General features: G+C 37.3%; 1 protein-coding gene across 1 annotated transcript in view; it reads right to left on the bottom strand.

Moving 5' to 3' along the window:
• Window positions 1–21,265, bottom strand: part of LOC124556114 (titin-like) — a 161,115-nt gene that overhangs the window by 1,060 nt on the left and 138,790 nt on the right. Inside the window, exons 7-8 of the mRNA XM_047130135.1 lie at window positions 9,843–10,031; window positions 9,155–9,295 (exon numbers count right to left, since the gene is read on the bottom strand). Coding sequence (XP_046986091.1) covers window positions 9,155–9,295; window positions 9,843–10,031 — 330 coding nt within the window. The remainder of the gene's footprint in view (window positions 1–9,154; window positions 9,296–9,842; window positions 10,032–21,265) is intronic.

The raw sequence follows: 21,265 nt of genomic DNA, 5'->3' as shown, positions 1-21,265 counted from the left end.
GTACTGAAGCGAATGACCTAAAGTTAAACTGTACAATTTGGTGCTTGTGACCTAGAAATAAAGTAAAATTAAATATTACTTTTGGTATGTATACAAGTAGTGGTGTTTAGTAAGTAACTCTTAATTTTCATTCAAGTGCAACCTATACAGATGACCAGTATCAATTATGAACTTGAAATCAGCCAATCAAAATGACGTGTTACGCTTACAGAAGGAATATGCTGCAAGCAATGATATCTGACGGTGTTTAATATGAAAGCTACCAAAAAATTCAATTTGGAAAGGAATAGGTAACAAAAGTCTGCCAAAAAGGGCTATGGGATAAGCAAAACCTGTTAAGTTAGAGTGCTGGCTAGAGGTAAGAGGTAAAAAGAAATTTGTTGCACAACTTGACTAAAAGTAGGGATCAATTGACAGGAAATTACTGAAGCATGAAGTAATAATCAGTTTGGTAACTGAGGAGAAACAGGGGGAGGGGGTGGGGAGGAGGGAGAAAGAGAGAGAGAGAGAGAGAGAGAGAGAGAGAGAGAGAGAGTGCGTGCGTGCGTGCGTGTGTGTGTGTGTGTGTGTGTGTGTGTGTGTGTAAGGGGGAGGGAATTGTAGAGGGAGACCAAGGGAAGAATATAGTATGCAGGGTCAAATGGAGGTACACTATGTGATCAGAAATATCCGGACACCCCCCCCCCCCCCCCCCCCCAAAATAAAAAACGTTTTTCATATTAGGTGCATTGTGCTGCCACCTTCTGCTAGGTAGTCCATATCAGCGACCTCATTAGTCATTAGACATTGTGAGAGAGCAGAATGGGGCATTCTGCAGAACTCTTGGACTTTGAACATGACCAGGTAATTGGGTGTCACTTATGTCATGCATCCGTAAGCAAAATTTCCACACTCCTAAACATCCTTAGGTGCATTGTTTCTGATGTGATAGTGAAGTGAAAATGGGAAGGGGCATGTACAGCACAAAAGCGTACAGGCCAACCTTGTCTGCTGACTGACAGAGACCGCTGACAGTTGAAGAGGGTCATAACGTGTAATAGGCAGACATCTATCCAGACCATCACACAGGAATTCCAAATTAAATCAGGATCCACTGCAAGTACTATGACAGTTACGTGGGAGGTGAGAAAACTTCAGTTTCCTGGTCGAGTGGCTGCTCATAAGCCACACATCATGCCGGTAAATGCCAAACAATGCCTTGCTTAGTGTAAGGAGCTTAAACATTGGATGATTGAACAGTGGAAAAACATGTGGAGTGCCGAACACAGTACACAATGTGTTGATCCGATGGCAGGGTGTGGGCATGGCAAATGCCTGGTGAACGTCATCTGCCAGTGTGTGTAGTGCCAACAATAAAATTCAGAGGTGGTGGTGCTGCGGCGTGGTCATGTTTTTCATGGAGGGCGTTTGCACCCCTTGTGGTTTGCAAGGCACTATCACAGCAATGGCCTACATTTATGTTTTGAGCATCTTCTTGCTTTCCACTGTTGAAGAGCAATTCGGGGATTATGATTGCATCTTTCAACATGATAGAGCACCTGTTCATAATGCACAGCCTGTGGTGGAGTGGTTACATGACAATAACATCCCTGTAATGGACTGGCCTGCACAGAGTCCTTATCAGAATCCTATAGAACACCTTTGGGCTGTTTTGGAATGCTGACATCGTGCCAGGCCACACCGACTGACATTGATACCTCTCTTCAGGACAGCAGTCCATGAAGAATGGGCTGCCATTCCCCAAAAAACCTTCCAGCACCTGATTTAACGCATGCCTGCTAGAGTGGCAGCTGTCATCAAGACTAAGGGTGGGCCAACATTGTATTGAATTCCAGAATTACCGATGGAGGGCACCAGGAACTTTTAAGTCATTTTCAGCCAGGTGTCCAGATACTGTTGATCACATAGTGAAGGTTCTAGTAGTTATCCATGGGTGAAGAGGCTTGCACAGGATATAGTAGAGTGTGGAGAGTTGCTTTAAACCAGTCTTTGGACTGAAGACCAAAACAAAAACACATAGAGGAAAACTGAGTTGGAAGACAAGGTGAAAAACATTCCCAGAGAGTAACAAAAGAGAAGTAAGCCAAACATTTTGCCAAAAATTAGAACTCTGTTGGAACTGAAACAGAATAAGAAATGAGGGTACATGCAAGTGAAGTTGAGGACAAAAAAGTCTAGTACTTCAGACAATGATGTAACTTGACAGGTGTTACTACAAACTAGGACTGTCTTTAGTGCTATGAACCAGAATTTGTCACATCTTAAGATTAGCATTAAAGAAAAGATAAGGCTGCAATATAACAATATTTATCAACTCTGTTCAATAGCGAAATTGGTGACATTAAGCAAGACATTACTGGGTTAAAAACCTTTATTATAAATTTATTATGTGAGTCAGCAATCAATGTGAATTTGTTGTGAATAAAATCGGCTAGGTCCCTTTATAAACATCTTTGTTTATAAAATTGTTTCAACTTCTGCTATCATAAGATAAGAACTTCATCTTGGTTTGACAGGTTGTAAGTTCTGATCTGATGACAACAGTAGCTGAAACAATGTTACAAATAGAAAAATTTCTTAAGCAATCTAGAAGAAAATTTTCCTTCTGCAGGAAAAGACTGTCTGAACGATCTGTGGGGTATTCCGAAGAACATCCTGTCATAATCTCTTTAAGGCACTCGAGATATTTTCTATGGCTTCCCAATATACTTATTTGATTATAAGTTTCATGGTTGACAATCCTTTTGACTCTGAAATGAACGAAACATTCCATGATCACATTACATGAAGGAAGGCTAACTTCCATTGTGATCTCAAAAATCTAACATGGTCATGGTACAGAAAGGTGTACAGTATTCCATTGTTCAAATATATGATTCCCTACCACACTGCATCAAAAGCTTATGTAGTAACAGTGTTTTATGTAAAGCTAAAGGGAAGACACATTTACCTGAAAAATCCTTTCATTCATTAGATGAATTTTTTGAGACAGAAATATAGACTTTGTATGCATATACAGCCCTCCCTCGCCCTCCTCCTCCTCCTCCTCCTCCTCCTCCTCCTCCCTCCCTCTCTCTCTCTCCCTCCTCTCTCTCTCTCTCTCTCTCTCTCTCTCTCTCTCCCTCTCCCTCCCTCTCTGTGTGTGTGTGTGTGTGTGTGTGTGTGTGTGTGTGTGTGTGTGTGTGTGTGTGTTAATCCTTGGACAATATCTTATCCCGTGCAACTGCTTCTGTACAATAACTGTACTATGTTCTATGTAATCTACATTTATATACTGTTTGACTCGTTCTGCATCCTAACATGTCACAAACATGAATGGATCAATGGGATATGTATATAAAGAAATAACATAAAATAAACCTGACTTCTACTACTGTCCCATATGCCTTTGCAGTTACTAAACAGGTAATAGTAAGAAAGCAGGAGCCACAATGTATTATTACAATCAGATATGGAAGTGTTGATATAACTAGACCTGACTTAATAGCTTGTGTTGATGCTGATTATACGTGATCTGGTGTTCTGCAGGACAGGGGCTGTATTTGGTTTTTGGAAACATATAGCATGAAAGAGACTCTCACTTTAGTAAAGATTTTTTTATTCATACAGTCAGTACTGACATAAATAAAGTAGGTAAATTAATGATGAAGCCTGAACTACTAATAATATGCCCCTGCTAGGTTAATTGTTGGATGTATTTCATACTGTGGTTGCAGCACGTACTGCTACTGCACAGACAGTACGAAGTAGTTTAATCTTTTCTGGATGCCTTTAGCATTCTAGATGCTATTTTACTTTTACATGAGCCTAACTTATGCTGTTTTTACAGATATCTTAGAGAGTACATTTGAATCATGTATAGAGGTAGAAATGGTAAATTTACTATATGATTGTGGTAGGAAGGGAGATCAGGGTTTAAAGTACCTTCATCATCAAGGTCATTTGAGATGGATAGATCATGGCATCAAGTTACTAATCTCTGAGAGTTCCCCCAGAATTTAATGGGACACCATTAATCAATAAAATTTTCTTGTTTCACAAGCCACATCACTTCAAAAAACACTCGAACTTTTGATAGCTGTCACTGCCATAAGCATCAGCAGTTAAAATTGCTGACTGCCATGACTGTTATGGTGTTCTGCTTATGTAGATGCAAGGGTAATGCCTGGCACCTCCAGAGAGGACCAAAATGACAGATGCATTGAAGGCAAGTTGGGCAGCTCCTAGCACATCCATTCTGTTGCAGGACCAAGTGATGCCAGATGGCACCTGGAGGATGTTGCCAAACTTGGAACTGCTGCTCCCACATCCCTACACACATCAGGCATCTGTCTTTGCTTTCTCTCAATGTCCAAAGCCTTCTGCCATGCCCTACTATGTGTACCCCTAGCCTCTGTTACAATTGTTGCTATTTAATTCAATTCCGGCTGCTTCTTTTATAACAGATCCCAATATCATGATGTTTGAGCCAAAACTCTCATCTTATCAACATCACCGAATTGGAATTCTGTTGTAAAAGAAGCAGCTGAAATTAGAACAGCAAAAGATTTAACAGAGACTCAGAAGACTTACTTACAAGGGGAGGCCACGATGTTGGGATCACAGATTTACTTCAAACTTTTTACACTTTACGCAGGTCATTAAAACAAAATAACATGCAAGTTGTAAGGTGCACTACTCTGGAAGTTTGGAGAAAATCACAAGAGTTTTACGCGTCTATTATGTGGCATATGCGTCTGTGCATAGGTGCTGGATGTTAGAGTTCATGGTGAGCAAGTGATTAGTGTTTCAGCTTCATAAAAGAAATGCATATGAGGTGCTGGTTCGACTCCCATTGAAACTTAATTTTTAATCTATAGTTCTTTTCATCTCTGGTCATATATGGTCTGCATCCAAACTATTGGAAGAAAGAGAAATTTTTAAAAATGTCAACAAGGTGTGTTTTCCCTTAGAAATTCTGAACATTCCCTGTAAATGTGGGAAAACTGCTTTCATTCAATGCCATTTAAAACTGTTTTCCATGTCTGTATGACAAATATGATCTTGCAATGTGTGATCTCAAGAGCACACATGACAAGTAATTGTACATTATTCTTGTGGTCTGGCATGTTGTGACTTACTGTATTACTTAATGTCATTCACATAATTATTTGTCAAGGTTTGACTTGGTTTTCCAAGCCTGTCCCTCAGTAAATAGTTAAATAACATACGAAATGCACTAAAACTTCATGAAAATATGTGTGTTTTTTCCTATTATATTACCTCTCAAACGTCACATACATTAAATAATATGACAAGTGATGAAAAAAATATAGATTAAAAAGTGAGTGATAGCAGGATTCAAACTGTCACTTTGTCCACAATCCTCTTACTAAGCAGTAACTCTGACTACATGGCCACACTAACTTCTTACAGGTAGTGTATGTGCACAAATACATCAGGTACATAATAGAAGTTTAAAGCTTCTCTTGCGATTTTCTCTGAACTGACAGAGTAAGCCAAATTATTACTTACACATTATGTTGTTTTAATGGCCTAATAAATATGTACAAAGTATCGTGCCCTCCCCTTGTTAGCAGAGCATCGGGGCATGCTTTGGACAATGAGCAAAAGCAAAGATAGGAGCTTGGTGCCTGTAGGGATGTGGCAGAATTAGTTTCAAATGTGGCAACTGCCCCTTGCACCATCTGACATCACTTGGTGGGCTGGAGCTGCTAGGAGCTGTCCATCTTGCCTTTTGTGTGTGCATCACTCTGGCCCCCTTTGGAATATTCCAGACACTGCCATTGCATCCATATAAGCGGAATGCCATCCCAGACACAATAGTCAGTGTTTTTACCTCCTGATGACATGGCTTGTAAACTGGAAAGATTTTACTGAAGCATGCAACTGCAAAAGACTCTGAGGCCACAACAACATTGTTATTGCACAGTGTAAGATGAGGAATTCATAGCAGTAGTTGGAATATGTATATATGGACAAGCAAGGCAAGTTTTTTGTACTTTTAGTGTTAAGTTCAGTAAACTGATGTAGATATCTGATTTTACTTTTGTGTTCAAAATGCAAAAACAAATTTGGACAGTGGCAGTTTTGGGTATCTGGGAGGATACAGACACAGTGTCCATAAGACATGTGAGTGGTGCATTGGAGCATGGTAGACAATTTTGGGTGCAGGGGAAAACACACTTTGGGACCCTCGATTATGTTGTTTCAGAGTTTGGAGTACAGTTCTTATATGAATAGAACAGTGATGGGAACTGAAATTGACAACATGATTCAGCCAAGAAAGTGAGCAAAACAATGTTTAAATTTTGGACTGGAGACTTGTGAAGCAAAGATGAAAACACAGTGCAAGTAATCCGTACAGAATAAGATAAGAAGTTTGTAGAAAAACCTGAGAAAAAAAAGGCAATTGACATTTAGCCTTATAGAGTGGACTCCACCTATCAACTGGTTTAGAAGCTTAGGATATTTTTATTTATATTTTTAGGGCCATACTTGATGTGATCCTTGTCAGTATTACCTTGTAGAATCTGAGTTGCCTTTGTACTCTAGTCAATTAAACTTACAGAAGGAGAACAAAATCAAATCATGGAATAAAAACAATATGAAAAGGACATATTGCTACTCACTACATAGAGCAGCGAGTCACAGACAGGCAGGTTTTGGACAAAGTCCTCCTCCAGAAGTATATAACACACATACATTGAAACAAGACCAACTCAAACACACATAGCCACTGTCTCTAGGGACTAAGACCTGATTGTGACTGCATCTCTTAGAGAAATAGTGTGTCTGAATTTTGTACTGCAAGCTTAAAGAGAAAAAGCAGAGCATGATTCTTGTTTGTTCTTATGTCAACAATGAGGGATGAATTCCAGTGCCCTCAAAGTAAGGCATGTGGATGTATGGCCAAATATAATAAAAAGTTTATTAGAATTAAAGTTATAAATTGTTTAGTCCAGTTATTACAGATTAAAGCTACAGGTTGTACACCTACATATGATTGGTTACAATAAGTTATAGTTCCTTTGCCCAGAAATTAAACCTTTTAAAAACACACATAATTTTGTAACACATTAAAGCTTGTGCTAACAATGAACAGTTTCTCCTAAAAGAAGAATTTCTATCACAGCTGTACGCAGAAAATCAAATTACACAAAAATGTTTAATAGTTGTTTCTGGTCAGATTATGGTCACGACCAGGTTTTTAGAGGACAACTAGAGTGATTTATTATAGTGAAACAGCCATAATGGCAATGGAAGACTGGTGTGTAAATTATATGGTTGTCACTATAGTATGGACTAAGTTGGTATTAATTTCACAAAATGTGCTGAAAATCATAACTGAATGGCCTTTGAACTTTGCAAAGTTAAATAAATTTTATTTCACATCGGAAAATGTGAAAGGGCTGAATGATACAGTGTTCAGGTGTTAAGATTTAAGTATTCTGGATATAGGGCCGTGTCACATTATGGAATAATCATCACAGAATATTAAGACTGGTGAAGAACAATTTAACATATTTAGTGATAATTAAGATTAAAAATATACTTATTATGTAATTACTGTATTTTAATGTAATTGGTAAAATTATGCTCAAGTTTAACTACATTATGTTTTCCTTGTTTTACATATATGCTAACATGAAATTGATCACATATTCTCAGCATGCTGGTTCCCAAGTTTCATCTTAGTTTAATGAACTGCCCTTGTCCTCCTTTATCTAGCTAGTGATCACTTTTATACCTGTATTATAACTCGACACACTATATTTTACTATTGATCACACAGAGTTATCCATGTTAAGTATGATGATTAGATGTGTTATTACACCTGATGGTAATCCATATGATCGAAACTTGTAGTGAATAAAATTTTTGTTTTCAGTCAGCTGCTTATCTTTTTTAATACAATGTTCTTTGATCTGTGTGTTTCCTTGTTGCAGTGATTTATGTACTGCGTTTCTGCGGCAGGATTGTGTAACTTATAGAAATGTGAAAACCACCAAAACCAACACTGATTGTTATCAATCAGAAGCACAGTTTAAATTATGTATGTTTCATCCTCCATTCATGTGAGCACATGCACTTAGCATTGACCTACACAAGGAGGTGGAGATTTTATGCATAATGGCATTAAGAAGCTCACATGAAAAAAATTCCATGTTTCACAACTTTACTAAGTCATCATCTCCTAGGCACTCCTATTTTTGAACTTGATAAAAAAATGAAACCCTGGTTCCTTCTACACAATCTACTATTTTTCGATTAATGTGAGTAATTTAATATTTAAACATTGTATTTAATTAAAATATATAACCGTAAGTGGTCCCTCTTCACAGAAATTTCAGAAGAGATACCCTTTATTTTCTTCACATTCATAAAACCTTTGATAACTCCTGTTTCTCCCCCACAGAAATTTTCCTCCACCATTTTTACTGAATGGAAATGGAACACACACAAAATAACTATTACTTCTAACTCAACATATTCTTACAAAGATTTTCACCGTCATGTAAAATTTTGGTGTGATGAAAATTAGGATATAAAAAGCACTTCATTTCACTTATTGTAACAAATGTAAGCATGTGCCTGATAATATGTGGTGACTCAGTACATGGAAATTTTGAACTACTGGTAAATGCTTTGAACATAGTACATTAGAGGAATATGATTATTTCCCAACCAAAAGAATGGAACTTTTAAATTGTCCTGTAAGGTAATAGCTAATTCTTTCTCTTGGAACCATTCATGGTCAGATGAGACAGATTTTAAAAATCCTATAAATTGGTGTTTATAAACAGAATATTATAACAATAATAGAAATTCCTTAATAGAACAATACAAAAAGTACGGAAAGGCAACCACTCACCAATGGCAGATTGATATGTGGATCACAGTAATACATAACGGTAACAGCAGTCTCAAGACTTGCTGTTGCCACAGGTGTGTGTGTGTGTGTGTGTGTGTGTGTGTGTGTGTGTGTGTTCGCGTGTGCGATCATGCGCGTGTTTACTGTTTCATGTTATGTGTTACCATGCTCCACTACAGCTCCAATATGAAACGGAATTTATTCATATCATACAGCACTTTTAAACTTTGTAATATAAATCTGAAATAACATATGAACACAATTAACACAATTACTTACCACTTTTGGTCTGAAGGGTGGTTCTAGTTCTCTTCTCTCAAGGGCATCCCAATCAATGTTCCTAAAGAATGGTTGATCACATACATCGCCAGCTGAGCATTCTGGAGTTCCCAAACGTTTGCTGATATCTTTCTCCAAAAGCTGTTGTTAATTAAGAATTATAATATTATAGAGAACTGGTTGTTAAAACAGACATACTGCACAGTCAATGGGTAAGCATAATTAATTTGATATAGTACACAGATGTAACAGGAGTTGTCCATAATAAATTTGAAGATACAACAGACATGTAACATTAACCAAGAGCAATTCTCCATTAAAGATTATGCTTGCCAATCTGATGGTATGTACTGGTATGTAATTGATATATTTCATTGCTGTGTTGAAGTATACCATCTCATAGACAAACAACACTACACTGATGTACATTTAACATTATTAATAATATTGGTTAAAATAAAGAATAGTATCTGCAATACAAATTCCAGAGTACATGATGTATTTAGCGCACAAGGGAATAACTAACCACAAAAAATTGAATTTGTATGAGCTTCATAAAACCATTATTCTCAAAGAATATCTCTCAATAAAATTATCTGATTTACCCTAGTGCCTATTTATTATTCTATGAAACTGTAAATGCTCTTCAATGAAAAAGAAATAAAAATGTTACAGTCAATTAACTTACCAGCACAAGGATATTTTTGGCTTCCAGTGAAAGAAATCGTGGATAGTGAGGGGTCTCATTGCAAATAGACCAGAATAATTCATTGTCATCACAGCCACTAAATGGGGACACTCCAATTAGCATTTCATACAAAAGAATTCCAAACGACCACCAGTCTACACACTGGTTATACCTTTGACCCTTAATAATCTGTAAAAACATAAAAAAGTTATGTTTTACTTTCCTTTCTTGTATATGCTTCTCTAACCTTCTTAAAAAATTTATCCATGTGCATTTAGTAAAACTTACTACTTCAGTACCAGAGAAATGATACTTTCCACTTTACTAAGAAACTATCTGTCACAGTGTGTTAGTAAGGAACTGTTTTCCTATCTTCAACCAAATCCCTACAATGCAACAAGTTTCATCAAATCTAATCACCTCAGTGGGTATGGAACACCATTTTACTACAGATGTGTTGCTGCACTCTGCTGGAAGGTAAAAACGGTGGAGATCCAGAGCCATCTTAAATGAAATGCGTTAAATGTTTTCAGCAGAGGGAGGAAAGGATGCAGGCATTCTTGGGCAATGTGACAACCTGTCAATGCATATATTTGGTAAAATAACATCTTAGTCTTCTAGCAAAGATCCCAAAGTGCATGTCAGCTGTCTCCAGCAGAAGTTCTGAGCTCTTACGCACTGTGGATTTGACTGTATCATCATAATGATGTGGAATGTCATTTTACATTCACACCATAAATTAATTTTTAAATATGGCTACATGCTGAAAATATATAATTTTTTTACTTTATTTTAATTTTAATAAATAGACATACAGGAGTAATTAATTCCTATCCATCACCTTTTACACGTAACAATAATAAAAATTCTTCTATGGGATAGAAGGAATTGTCAAGGAGAAACTTCCTCAGTTTGTTTTCAATTTTTACTTTGCTGTCTGTCCGACATTTTATATCACTGGGTAAGTGCTCAAAAATTTTTGTTACAGCATCGTGCACACCTTTTTGTGCTAAAGACAACCTTAATAGGAGTAACGAATGTCATTTTTTCTTCTGGTATTAATTATGTACATCATTGTTCCTTTGGAACTGTAGTGGATTACTTACAATAAGCTTCAGGAGGGAATAAATATACTGTGAAGCAGTAGTCAGGATGCCCAACATCTTAAACAGGTGTCTACAAGATGATTGTGGCTGAGCACATCATCATATTATTCTTACAGCACATTTTTGACCAATGAAGACTTTATTTCTTAAAGATGAGTTATCCCAGAACATTGTTCTGTATGACATTATTGAATGAAAATATTCAAAATATGTAAACTTACTGATTTATCTCTTCCTAAGCTTTGCAATGATTCCAAGTGCAAATGCAGCTTAACTAAGTTGTTTTAGGAGTTCAAAAATATGCTTTTCCTATTTAAATTCTCATCAATATGGACACCTAAGAATTTTGAAATTTTCACCATATTTACTGTTTTCTCATCATGAGTTACAATTATCACTGGTGTAGTACTGTTAGATGCACAGAACTGAGTTTGTTGTGTCTTTTTAAAATTGAGCATGAGATCATTCGCAGAAAACCAGTGAAGAATAAATATGGTGAAAAGTTCAAAATTCATAGGTGTCCATATTGATGATAATTTAAATAGGAAAAGCATATTTTTGAACTCCTAAAACAACTTAGTTAAGAACATTGTTTACCATTTATTCTATTTCTTGGATTGATCACAATACTAGTGTCATCTGAAAAAAGCTAATTCTGCTTGTTCTGTATTAGACAGGAGATCATTTACACATATGGAGAACAATAGTGGACCTAAAATTAAGCCTTTGGGGACCCCATATGAGATTTCTGCACAGTCAGAATTACATTTCCTGATTATATTGGTTGAATTACTACATATAACTTTCTGCACTCTTTTGGTTTGATATGGCATTATCCACTGGTTGACTACACCATAAATCCCATAAAACCTCAATTTATCTACGAGAATACTGTGATTGACACAGTCAAATAGCTTTCATAGGTCACAGAAAATACTAGCCAGTGCTACTTTACTATGTAATGTTTGTAAAATTTGGTGAGTGAACATGTAAATGGCTTTCTAAATAGAGCAATTATTCTTCTGAAACCCAAACTGTGATTTGCTGAGCATATTATTGTCATCAAGACGAGACATTATTCTAGAATATATCACCTTCTCAAAGATTGTGGAAAATAATGTCAGCAGTGAAACCAGTTGGTAGTTTCTGACATTTTTCTTATCACCTTTCTTAAAGAGGGCTTTAACAATAGCATATTTCAGTCTCTCTGGAAAAATGGCTTGAGTTAGTTTCAGATAAGATCAGGCTTATTATATGGGAACATATCTTTAGACTCTATTGGAAACATCATCAAAACCAAATGATTTCTTTGTTTCAGAAGGAAAAGTTGGTGATACATTCATATGATTGAATTTTATGAGAGTTACTTTTTCCACATACTGCTGCAATTTCTCTTTTGAACTGTTTGGACCTGTATGGCATTTATACTACATACTATAAATTGCTTTCACCTATATTTAAAAAATGTTTATTATATGTATTTGCTACTGGTGACAGGACAACATTACTATTGAACTGGGTGCAAGGGCTATAAATATAGCCCTTGCACCCAGTTCAATAGTAATGTTGTCCTGTTCTGTGGCTGGTTTGCGGTGTCTCTCATTTCACTACATTCCATACATCCTTCAGTCTGTTGTCAGAATTACTGATTTCTAACATTATGCCCATCTTCCTTGATTCTTTAATAACTTTCTTAATACTTTTGAGTAGATTCTGTATTGTGTAACTACTGCAGGATCTCGACTTGTTCTTGCCAACAGATACAGCTCCCTTTCCCCAGATAATTTAATCCCTCTAGTCATCCATTTTTTTTTTTACATGGCTGTTTAATGTGATTTCTGATTAGCTTATGCAGAAATTTATTTTCAGATAATGATATGAATGTATTAGTGAATAGATTACATCTCATGTTCACATTCAGTGCATTATAAATTTCATCAAAAAATGGTTCAAAAGGCTCTGAGCACTATGGGACTTAACTTCTGAGGTCATCAGTCCCCTATAACTTAGAACTACTTAAACCTAACTAACCTAAGGACATCACACACATCCAGGATTCGAATCTGCGACTGTAGCGGTCGCGCGGTTCCAGACTGTAGTGCCTAGAATATAAATTTCATCCCAGGATATATCTTGTAAACCATTCTTAAAAGCATTTGTCCTAGAGTTATCAAGTATTCTAACTAATTTCCATTGATGGGTAACCATACTGTATGGCACTATGTTATTTATCCCAAATAACTGTGCATTATGATCAGACACAGCATTTGCTACTGGGTAAACAGTTACTTTCTTTCTTTGAGCCTCACCTAGGAAAACATTATCAATTAGAGTCCTACTGTCTTTATGTGCCCATGTTGGAAAGTTAATTACTGGGAATATTTTGTAGGATCCAAATAAGGTTTACTGATCATTTTTCCAGTCATAATCATCTACATTCAAGTCAGCACAGACTATTAACCGCTTGCTGTTGTCTGATAGACAGCACAGTAAAGAAACCAGTTTCCTCATAAACAGTTCAAAATTTCCCTGTAGGGATCTATATGCAGTTACAATTAAAAGTGAAATATTTTTCAGTATTAATTCACAAACACATACTTCTATTTTTCTCAATGTTTTTGAACTTGTGTTCTTTATTAATATATGTAACAACTTCTCCTTCACCCATATTAGTTCTGCGTGAGTAAGTTGATAGTGTGTAATCTTTTATATGTAACTTATCCAACCCTGTAGTTATGTAGTGGTCAGATAGGCACAGGATGTCTGTCTTCTCAGAGTTCTCTAAATTTTCCAAACAGACAAGTAGCTCTTCTACCTTATTAATCAGTCTTATAGTATTCTGATGAAATAAGCTAACCTTACTTTTCAGTGCATACTTAAGCATTTTGTGGGGCTCTTCTGTTATTTTGACTTCTATCAAAACAGGGTGATTCTAATCTAATAACAATGCCTTTCTGACACTAGTAATCACAGGGACCTTGCTTTGTGTGACACAGTATCAGTCTCACATTTTTTGTACCAGACATTGTACATGATATATTCTGGCAGGGTGTAAAAACACATTTGCAGCCTCAGTCACTGACACTGAGTTGACCAATTTTGATGAAACTTGTCACAGTATAAAGACACAGTTTAAGGTTGATACACAGTAATACACTAACATGCCACAGTACAGAACTGATTGCTAATGAGAGCACTCTCATTCCCTTTCTCTCAAAAGCAGTACATCACAGGCACAAAGGGTACATGTAAATGCAGAATGATCTGTAAATTACAATAAAATCATTGTGTAATAACAAAAAACAGAATACCAATTGTCTGTTAATTTCTAATTCTACACACCACACAAACTATCTAACATTACAGTAAACTCTGTGGTTCTAAGTTAGTGCAGATTTTCGCACATTACACTAGTGCCCTCTCTTGTTAGACGTGTTCCATAGCGCAAACTTCATCTGTGTGACACTAGGACACAGGTAAATTGCTTCCATATTTTCTATTTTACATAAACGTTTTTAAATGGTCTGATATGTTTTATTTAATAAGACAGAAGATTTGAATTAGCTCAACTTTTAATAATTTTGATGCGCTTATGTATGTATCCATGGATTTTAATGTGCGCGAGTGTCTGGCACATACCTCAAGTGCCCTCTCTCGGCGAAACCATCTGCCCTAGTGCTTTCACACTCTTGTCTTGATAATTCAGAGGTGAAGTATTGGTGCTAAACTGTTTGCATTGACCCTGCGCCTATAGTCATGTTGTACAAATGGAGATGATGTCTTAATTATTGACGACGCCTTTGGCACAATTGTTTTATTAATCTCCATTGCATGCTGTAATTTTAGTAAGTAACTAAAAGATTTCGTGCCTGTATTACTTTGGTAAGTTCACTGTTACTTAAGCTTTAGTGTTTCTCATTTTTGATGCTAAGGTTTTGCTAATGAAAGTGTCTTCCTGTTCAGGATTTTTTACTTCTAATGAAGGTATATTTATATATACAGAAACCTTGGTCAAGAATTTTAAATAAATTTTTATCCTGCAACTGTTTTGGCTGTCATCCTTTATCGTGAAGAATTTCAACAGTTGCTGTTTCAGCCATGTTTAAAATCTTGAAATACGTGCGTGCCCAGGTTTCAAAGGCTGTTTCGAAATACATGGACATTTCATTTAAAATCCTGGAAACAGGTATGGCCATTGACTTCACTAAACAGTGTGAGAGACGGCATTTGACACCAAATTACGTGAAGGCTTTTATCAACGTGAAACAGTTTAACAAGGTTCCGTCTACTAAAGCAAAACTGGTGAAACAAATTATGAGTGACAGAATCAGTGATCTTTATAAGAAGAAGGATAAACTAAATGAAGAAGCCTACTCTTTGTATCTCTTGATTACTAGAACTTTTAAAGATTATTTTAACTTTCACGTAGACAGTATCTGGCATGGCGTTAATGAGTGGTTACAGAATCCTAGGGTTGAAATTCAGCGTAGGCACAATTTTAAACTCCAGAATCTAGAAAATGCTATGCCTAAATCTAATGTTCATGCACAAAGAACTGTTGATTGCGAACACAAATTTTTTTGACAAATTTTTTTCCATAAGCTTTACTCCTCAAGAAAGCACCATGCTAGCGAGAGGTTTTAAATACAATTTCATGCCTCGCCTTAACGACCCTAAAGTGGTGGATAATTTTATTGTTGACCTTAATGTTGGTCTTGACAATCCCAACAAAATATGATTGCTCATGAATGTAACAATTTTAGAAAGAGAGGTCAATTCGGTAAGTAACAATTACTTAAAACAAAGAGAGGGTAGTATTATTACTAGTATTAACCGTAAATTAAAAAATAATGAGGCTCTTATCACTAAATCTGATAAAGGAAATTCGCTTGTTGTAGCCTATAAAAGTGAATATATTGCTAAAACTTTATCTTTTTTTGAGGAAAATGGGATATTGGAAATCAAGCAGGATCCAACCCCTACATTACAAAAGCAAATTGGAGATATTTTAGGAAAAACTAAACATCTTATGAAAGAGTTTCAAAAGAAAACTTTAATTAATATGAACCCTAGAGCACCTACCCTTAGAAGTCAGTTAAGGTACACAAAAGTCAACACCCAATTCGTCCAATCGTTAACGGAATAAAGAGTCCACATCATAAATTACCAAGATTCTTACACACTAAAATTAAAGAAGCCTTTGTTTTTGGAAACAATTATTCTGTTAAAAATAGTGCTGAGGTAATAAACAAGCTAAAAGCGGTAGAGATCACTTCCTCCTCTCGTTTGGTTTCTTTTGACGTCGTAAGTTTATACACTAATGTTCCAGTGGATATCACTCTTAATATTATTGAAGATAACATTCGACAACATAGAACTTTAAATGTGTTGCCATTGTCAGAACTTATGTCACTGCTGCAGGGTGTACTAGATTACAATACTTTCAGTTTAATGGCAAAATGCATGAACAACCATTGGACCTAGCCGTGGGTTGCCCATTAACTGACATTTTTGAGAATGCGTTAGAAGAAAATTTCTTCCGACTGCTGAGAATTTTAGTTGAAATGATCCATTCTACAGCTTTTCATACAATGTAGAACAGAAATCAAGGAGCAACAAATGATACAGTTAATAATATATTGTTAGAGTCAACTGAAAATTACTTAAGAATATTATTTCACAATACATTTACATGCACATAAAATTTCTAAATATGTACATTTCTTTCACTGGGCTACAGGTTTCAAAATGCCTCATTCGTACGTGTCCAGAGCTTGAGCATACTGATGACCATTGTGATAATGGTGTCTTACTTAAAGCTCTCTGCAATAGGCCACGTAGATGGGAAGTACAGTAGTGCAAGATCAGGACTGGTTTAACTCCCAGCCAAAATGTGCAATAATGTCTCAAATAAAAGTCTCATCATTTGGTTGCAAATTTTCATGGCGAAGTCAGATGTTCAGAGCCTACTTTTTTATGCACCTGTCACATAAAGCATCATGCAGCACAATGAGAGTGTCAGTGTTAGTTTTGGCATTGACAAAGATTTTCCCTAGGTGAAACCCCCACTAACAGACTGCAACATATGTCTTAGAATTGAGCCATGAGAACCTCCTCCATGGACTGTGTCCTTCCAGTTGCGTCATTGTGAAGAAAAGTAACACATGCACATGCTTTCATTGAGATGAGTAACATTAAGCTCAGAATTCATTACCTGTTGCCATCTCTTGCATGAGATAAAGAAGAACTGACACACAATACTCTTAGGTTGTCAAAATATGATATTAATCCAACTACACGGGCTTTCATGCCCAGTGTAAAGATGACTAAAATTCTTCTGCATGTTGTACCTCACCTTTGTATCAAATATAAAATACTTTAAAATATATAAACTATAAAACTGACATTTTAGCCATCTTACAAATCGCCCAAGGCTTACATGGAGGATTCTTCCCACTTTGTACAACTGATAAGGGAATAGAAGATACACTATGTGATCAAAAGTATCTGGTAACCCCCCAAAATATACGTTTTTCATAATAGGTGCATTGTGCTGCCACCTACTGTCAGGTACTCCACATCAGCGACCTCAGCAGCGCACTAGACATCATGAAAGAGCAGAATGGGGTTGCTCCACAAAACTCACAGACTTTAAACGTGGTCAGGTGATTGGGTGTCACTTGTGTCATAAGTCTGTACACAAGATTTCCACAGTCCTATACATCACTAGGTCCACTGTTTCAGATGTGACAGTGAAGTGGAAAGGTGAAGGGACACATACAGCACAAAAGTGTACAGGCTGGCTTCATCTGTTGACTGACAGAGGCCACCGATGGTTGAATAGAGTCGTTATGCGTAATAGGCAGACATCTATCCAGACCAGGAGGTGAGAGAATTTGGGCTTCATTGTCAAGCGGCTGCTTGTTAACCACACATCATGCTGGTAAATGCAAAACGATGCCTCACTTGGTGTAAGGAACGTAAATATTGGATGATTGAACAGTGGAAAAACATTGTGTGGAGTGACAAATCACGATACACAATATGGCGACCTGATGGTAGGGTGGGAGTATGGCGAATGCCCGGTGAACGTCATCAGCCAGCTTGTGTAGTGCCAACAGTAAAATTCAGAGGTGGTGCTGTTATGGTGTGGTCATGTTTTAAATTGAGGGGTTTGCAGCCCTTGTTGTTTTGCATGGCACTATCACAGCACTGGCCTACAATGATGTTTTAAGCACCTTCTTGCTTCCCACTGTCGAGAGCAATTCGGGGATGGCGATTGAATCTTTCAACATGAGTGGTCACCTGTTCATAATGCATGGTGTGTGGTGGAGTGGTTACATAACAATAACATCCCTCTAATGGACTGGCCTGCACAGAGTCCTGACCTGAATCCTATCTAACACTTTAGGGATGTTTTGGAACACCAACTTCGTGCCAGGCCTCATTGACCGACATTGATACCTCTCCTCAGTGCATCACTCCATGAAGAATGGGCTGCCATTCCCCAAGAAACCTTCCAGCACCTGGCTGAATGTATGCCTGCGAGAGTGGTAGCTGTTATCAAGGCTAAGGGTGGGCCAACACCATACTGAATTCCAGTATTATTGATGGAGAGTGCCACAAACTGTTAAGTTATTTTCAGCCAGGTGTCTGGATACTTTTGATCACATAGTGTACAACCAACTGACATTATAGTCAGTTTCAACATCAAGTTTCTCTTCACCAGTATACCTATACAGGATACCATTCACATCCTAGAGGAGCAGATCCCATCTGATATCTCATTTGGTGTGCTTATGACTGTCATCGGTGTACTTCACATGACAGGGAAAACATTACAAGCAATTAAATGGAATGATGATGGTCTCCCCTGTCTGCCCAGTTAGTGTGGACCACCTCATGGCAGCTTTTGAGCAAATAGCCCTAGTTTCCATGCCATTACAAATCCATTGTAAGCTACAGTATGCGGACAACACATTCGTTATCTGTCTACATGAGGAAGTGGAATTGAGAAACTCCCATCAGCACTTTAACAGCCTGCATAAGAATATACAATTCATGCACAAAACTGAAAATAACAGTGTAATACCATTTATGGACATGAAAGTGTACAGAACCACCAGTGGTAGTCCGAGAGACATGGTGTTCCAGAAGGCAGTACCTGGAAGTGGAGAGCCATGATCACACAGCTCAAAAGTATTCTGTCCTGCACATGCTGATTGCTAATGCACCTCAAATAAGTGATGTTAATAATATCAAAGAAGAATTGAGGGAACTACACCACACCTTTTATACTGACATATATGGCACCAATATTATAAGAACAGGACAACTGGAATACAAGAGAAAATGACAAGAAAGAGAAGCTTCTGCTAGTGCACTGACTATATGTGAACAGCTTCAGTGAATGGCTAGGCAACATCTGCCACCCAAGAGATTTCAAACTGATCTTCTGCAGCAGCCAACAGAATCCATGATGTGAGAGATATCACCTAGGATGAAGTGAGCAATGTTAATACTGCAAGAGTATATGAGCTATTGAGCTATATTGTGAGTGCAGAGCTGCCTATATAGGACAGACAGGGAGTACAGTCAGCACACATGTTGCAGAACATGGACACTATGTGTGGTGCAAAAAACACAATAAATTGGCAGAAGGGGAACATCACCATGATTGTGAACATGATTGTGGACAACTTATTATGTTCCAGGAAGCTTGTGTATAGCCAAAAGAGTTGTGGACACACCAACACCAAATTTGAGGGGTAATTGACATTATTAATCAACACACACACACACACACACACACACACACACACACACACACACACATAAAAGTATTTTACATTTGATACAATGATGTGGCACATCACCCAGAAGAATTTTAATCATCATGATATTAATCCCTTGGTCTTGTGGTTAACCATCAGGTTCTTCATCACCCAGTGGGCACTGATTTTTGCAAAGTAGAGTTTTCCATTCAAAATATCATCTGCTATACCATACAAAATATCCTCTACCAAAATTCACAATAATTCATGTATCAGCTGTGCCATGGCTATGGATGTTTGCTGATTACTTCTGCAACCACAAATACACCCACAATTGATGGGTTGCCAGTCTGCAGTCATACAGTCTACACACTGGCAAGATGGTAATGGCCAGTGCATGCACTACATGTATGTAAACTTTCCAGACAATGACCAAAGTATCTCCTGTGGCCACCACCAGGCACCAGTCTTGCTGCCAGCAGAGTACACCTCAATGAAAGTGGTACTACAGTCAAGTCACACCCTCCACATCAAAGCCTTTCTGCCTGACTATTTAAAATGCCTCTCAGTGACCAGCAGTCAGCATTCACTCAGCGTCAGCTCCATACTATATTCTGGTTGTACCCAGCAGCTCATCAACTGATGAGCACATGCTCACCTGGCATTCACTCATCAAATGCTCCAGACTTTACACTGACTGCACCCAGCAGCTCATTAGTCAGAGTACACGCCCATCCTTCAATCTTAGCTCAGAGTATACTCTGGGCTTTGCATTGGCCCCACCCAGGGGTCCTTCCTACAGAGCACATGCTGAGCTTCCTCAGCTGGCATTCCACATAAAACTAAATGCCAGCCATGACTTGTGAATTTCAGTGGAGTTATTTGACAAGGCTTCCCTCTACTTGAAATTTACTAAAGATCTATGGCTACTTTCCAGGTGTTCTGTCTTCTTGTAACTGGCTAAAGAATTGCAAAGTGTTCATTATGTTGTCATAAATAAAATATGTTCTTTGTCTGCTTGGTAGCCAGTATTCCTTCGTGCACCATACACCAACCACAACAGAATTTTCACACTCAGTGCAGGTTCCACTTGCTATGTCACTTCTGTTTTCATTACTGGATACATGGCTATTTGCAGTTTTCAGATCTAACACCACTTGGAGATACATATCCCAAACATTTCAGTACAACAGTATAGCAGTAAAGAATTATGGTGCATTATTTTTTGATACACATACATATGCACTTAAAATCACAGTGAAGACAACTTTTTCAGCAGGAATTGCTGGCTGAAAGGAGGAAACATATGTAGATAGTTGAAGTATGAACTTTTCTGTATTAGAATTGAAATATTTTGTAAATTTTCTACACTTCTGCATTTTATAAACAATCTAGTCCTACAACTGAAAATATAGACAGATGTTACAGGACTCACTTTTTTAATCCCTTGACTGCATGTTCAGATAATACAAAATCTCACAAATGGTAGAGAATACATTGAATTACAAATATTAGTAAATGAACATCCATATTACAACCAGAG

The sequence above is a fragment of the Schistocerca americana genome, chromosome X (genome assembly GCF_021461395.2).
Source record: "Schistocerca americana isolate TAMUIC-IGC-003095 chromosome X, iqSchAmer2.1, whole genome shotgun sequence".
NCBI classification, from domain to species: domain Eukaryota; kingdom Metazoa; phylum Arthropoda; class Insecta; order Orthoptera; family Acrididae; genus Schistocerca; species Schistocerca americana.
Note: the sequence above shows the minus strand (reverse complement) of the source record. Positions and strands in the feature narration are given on the sequence as shown.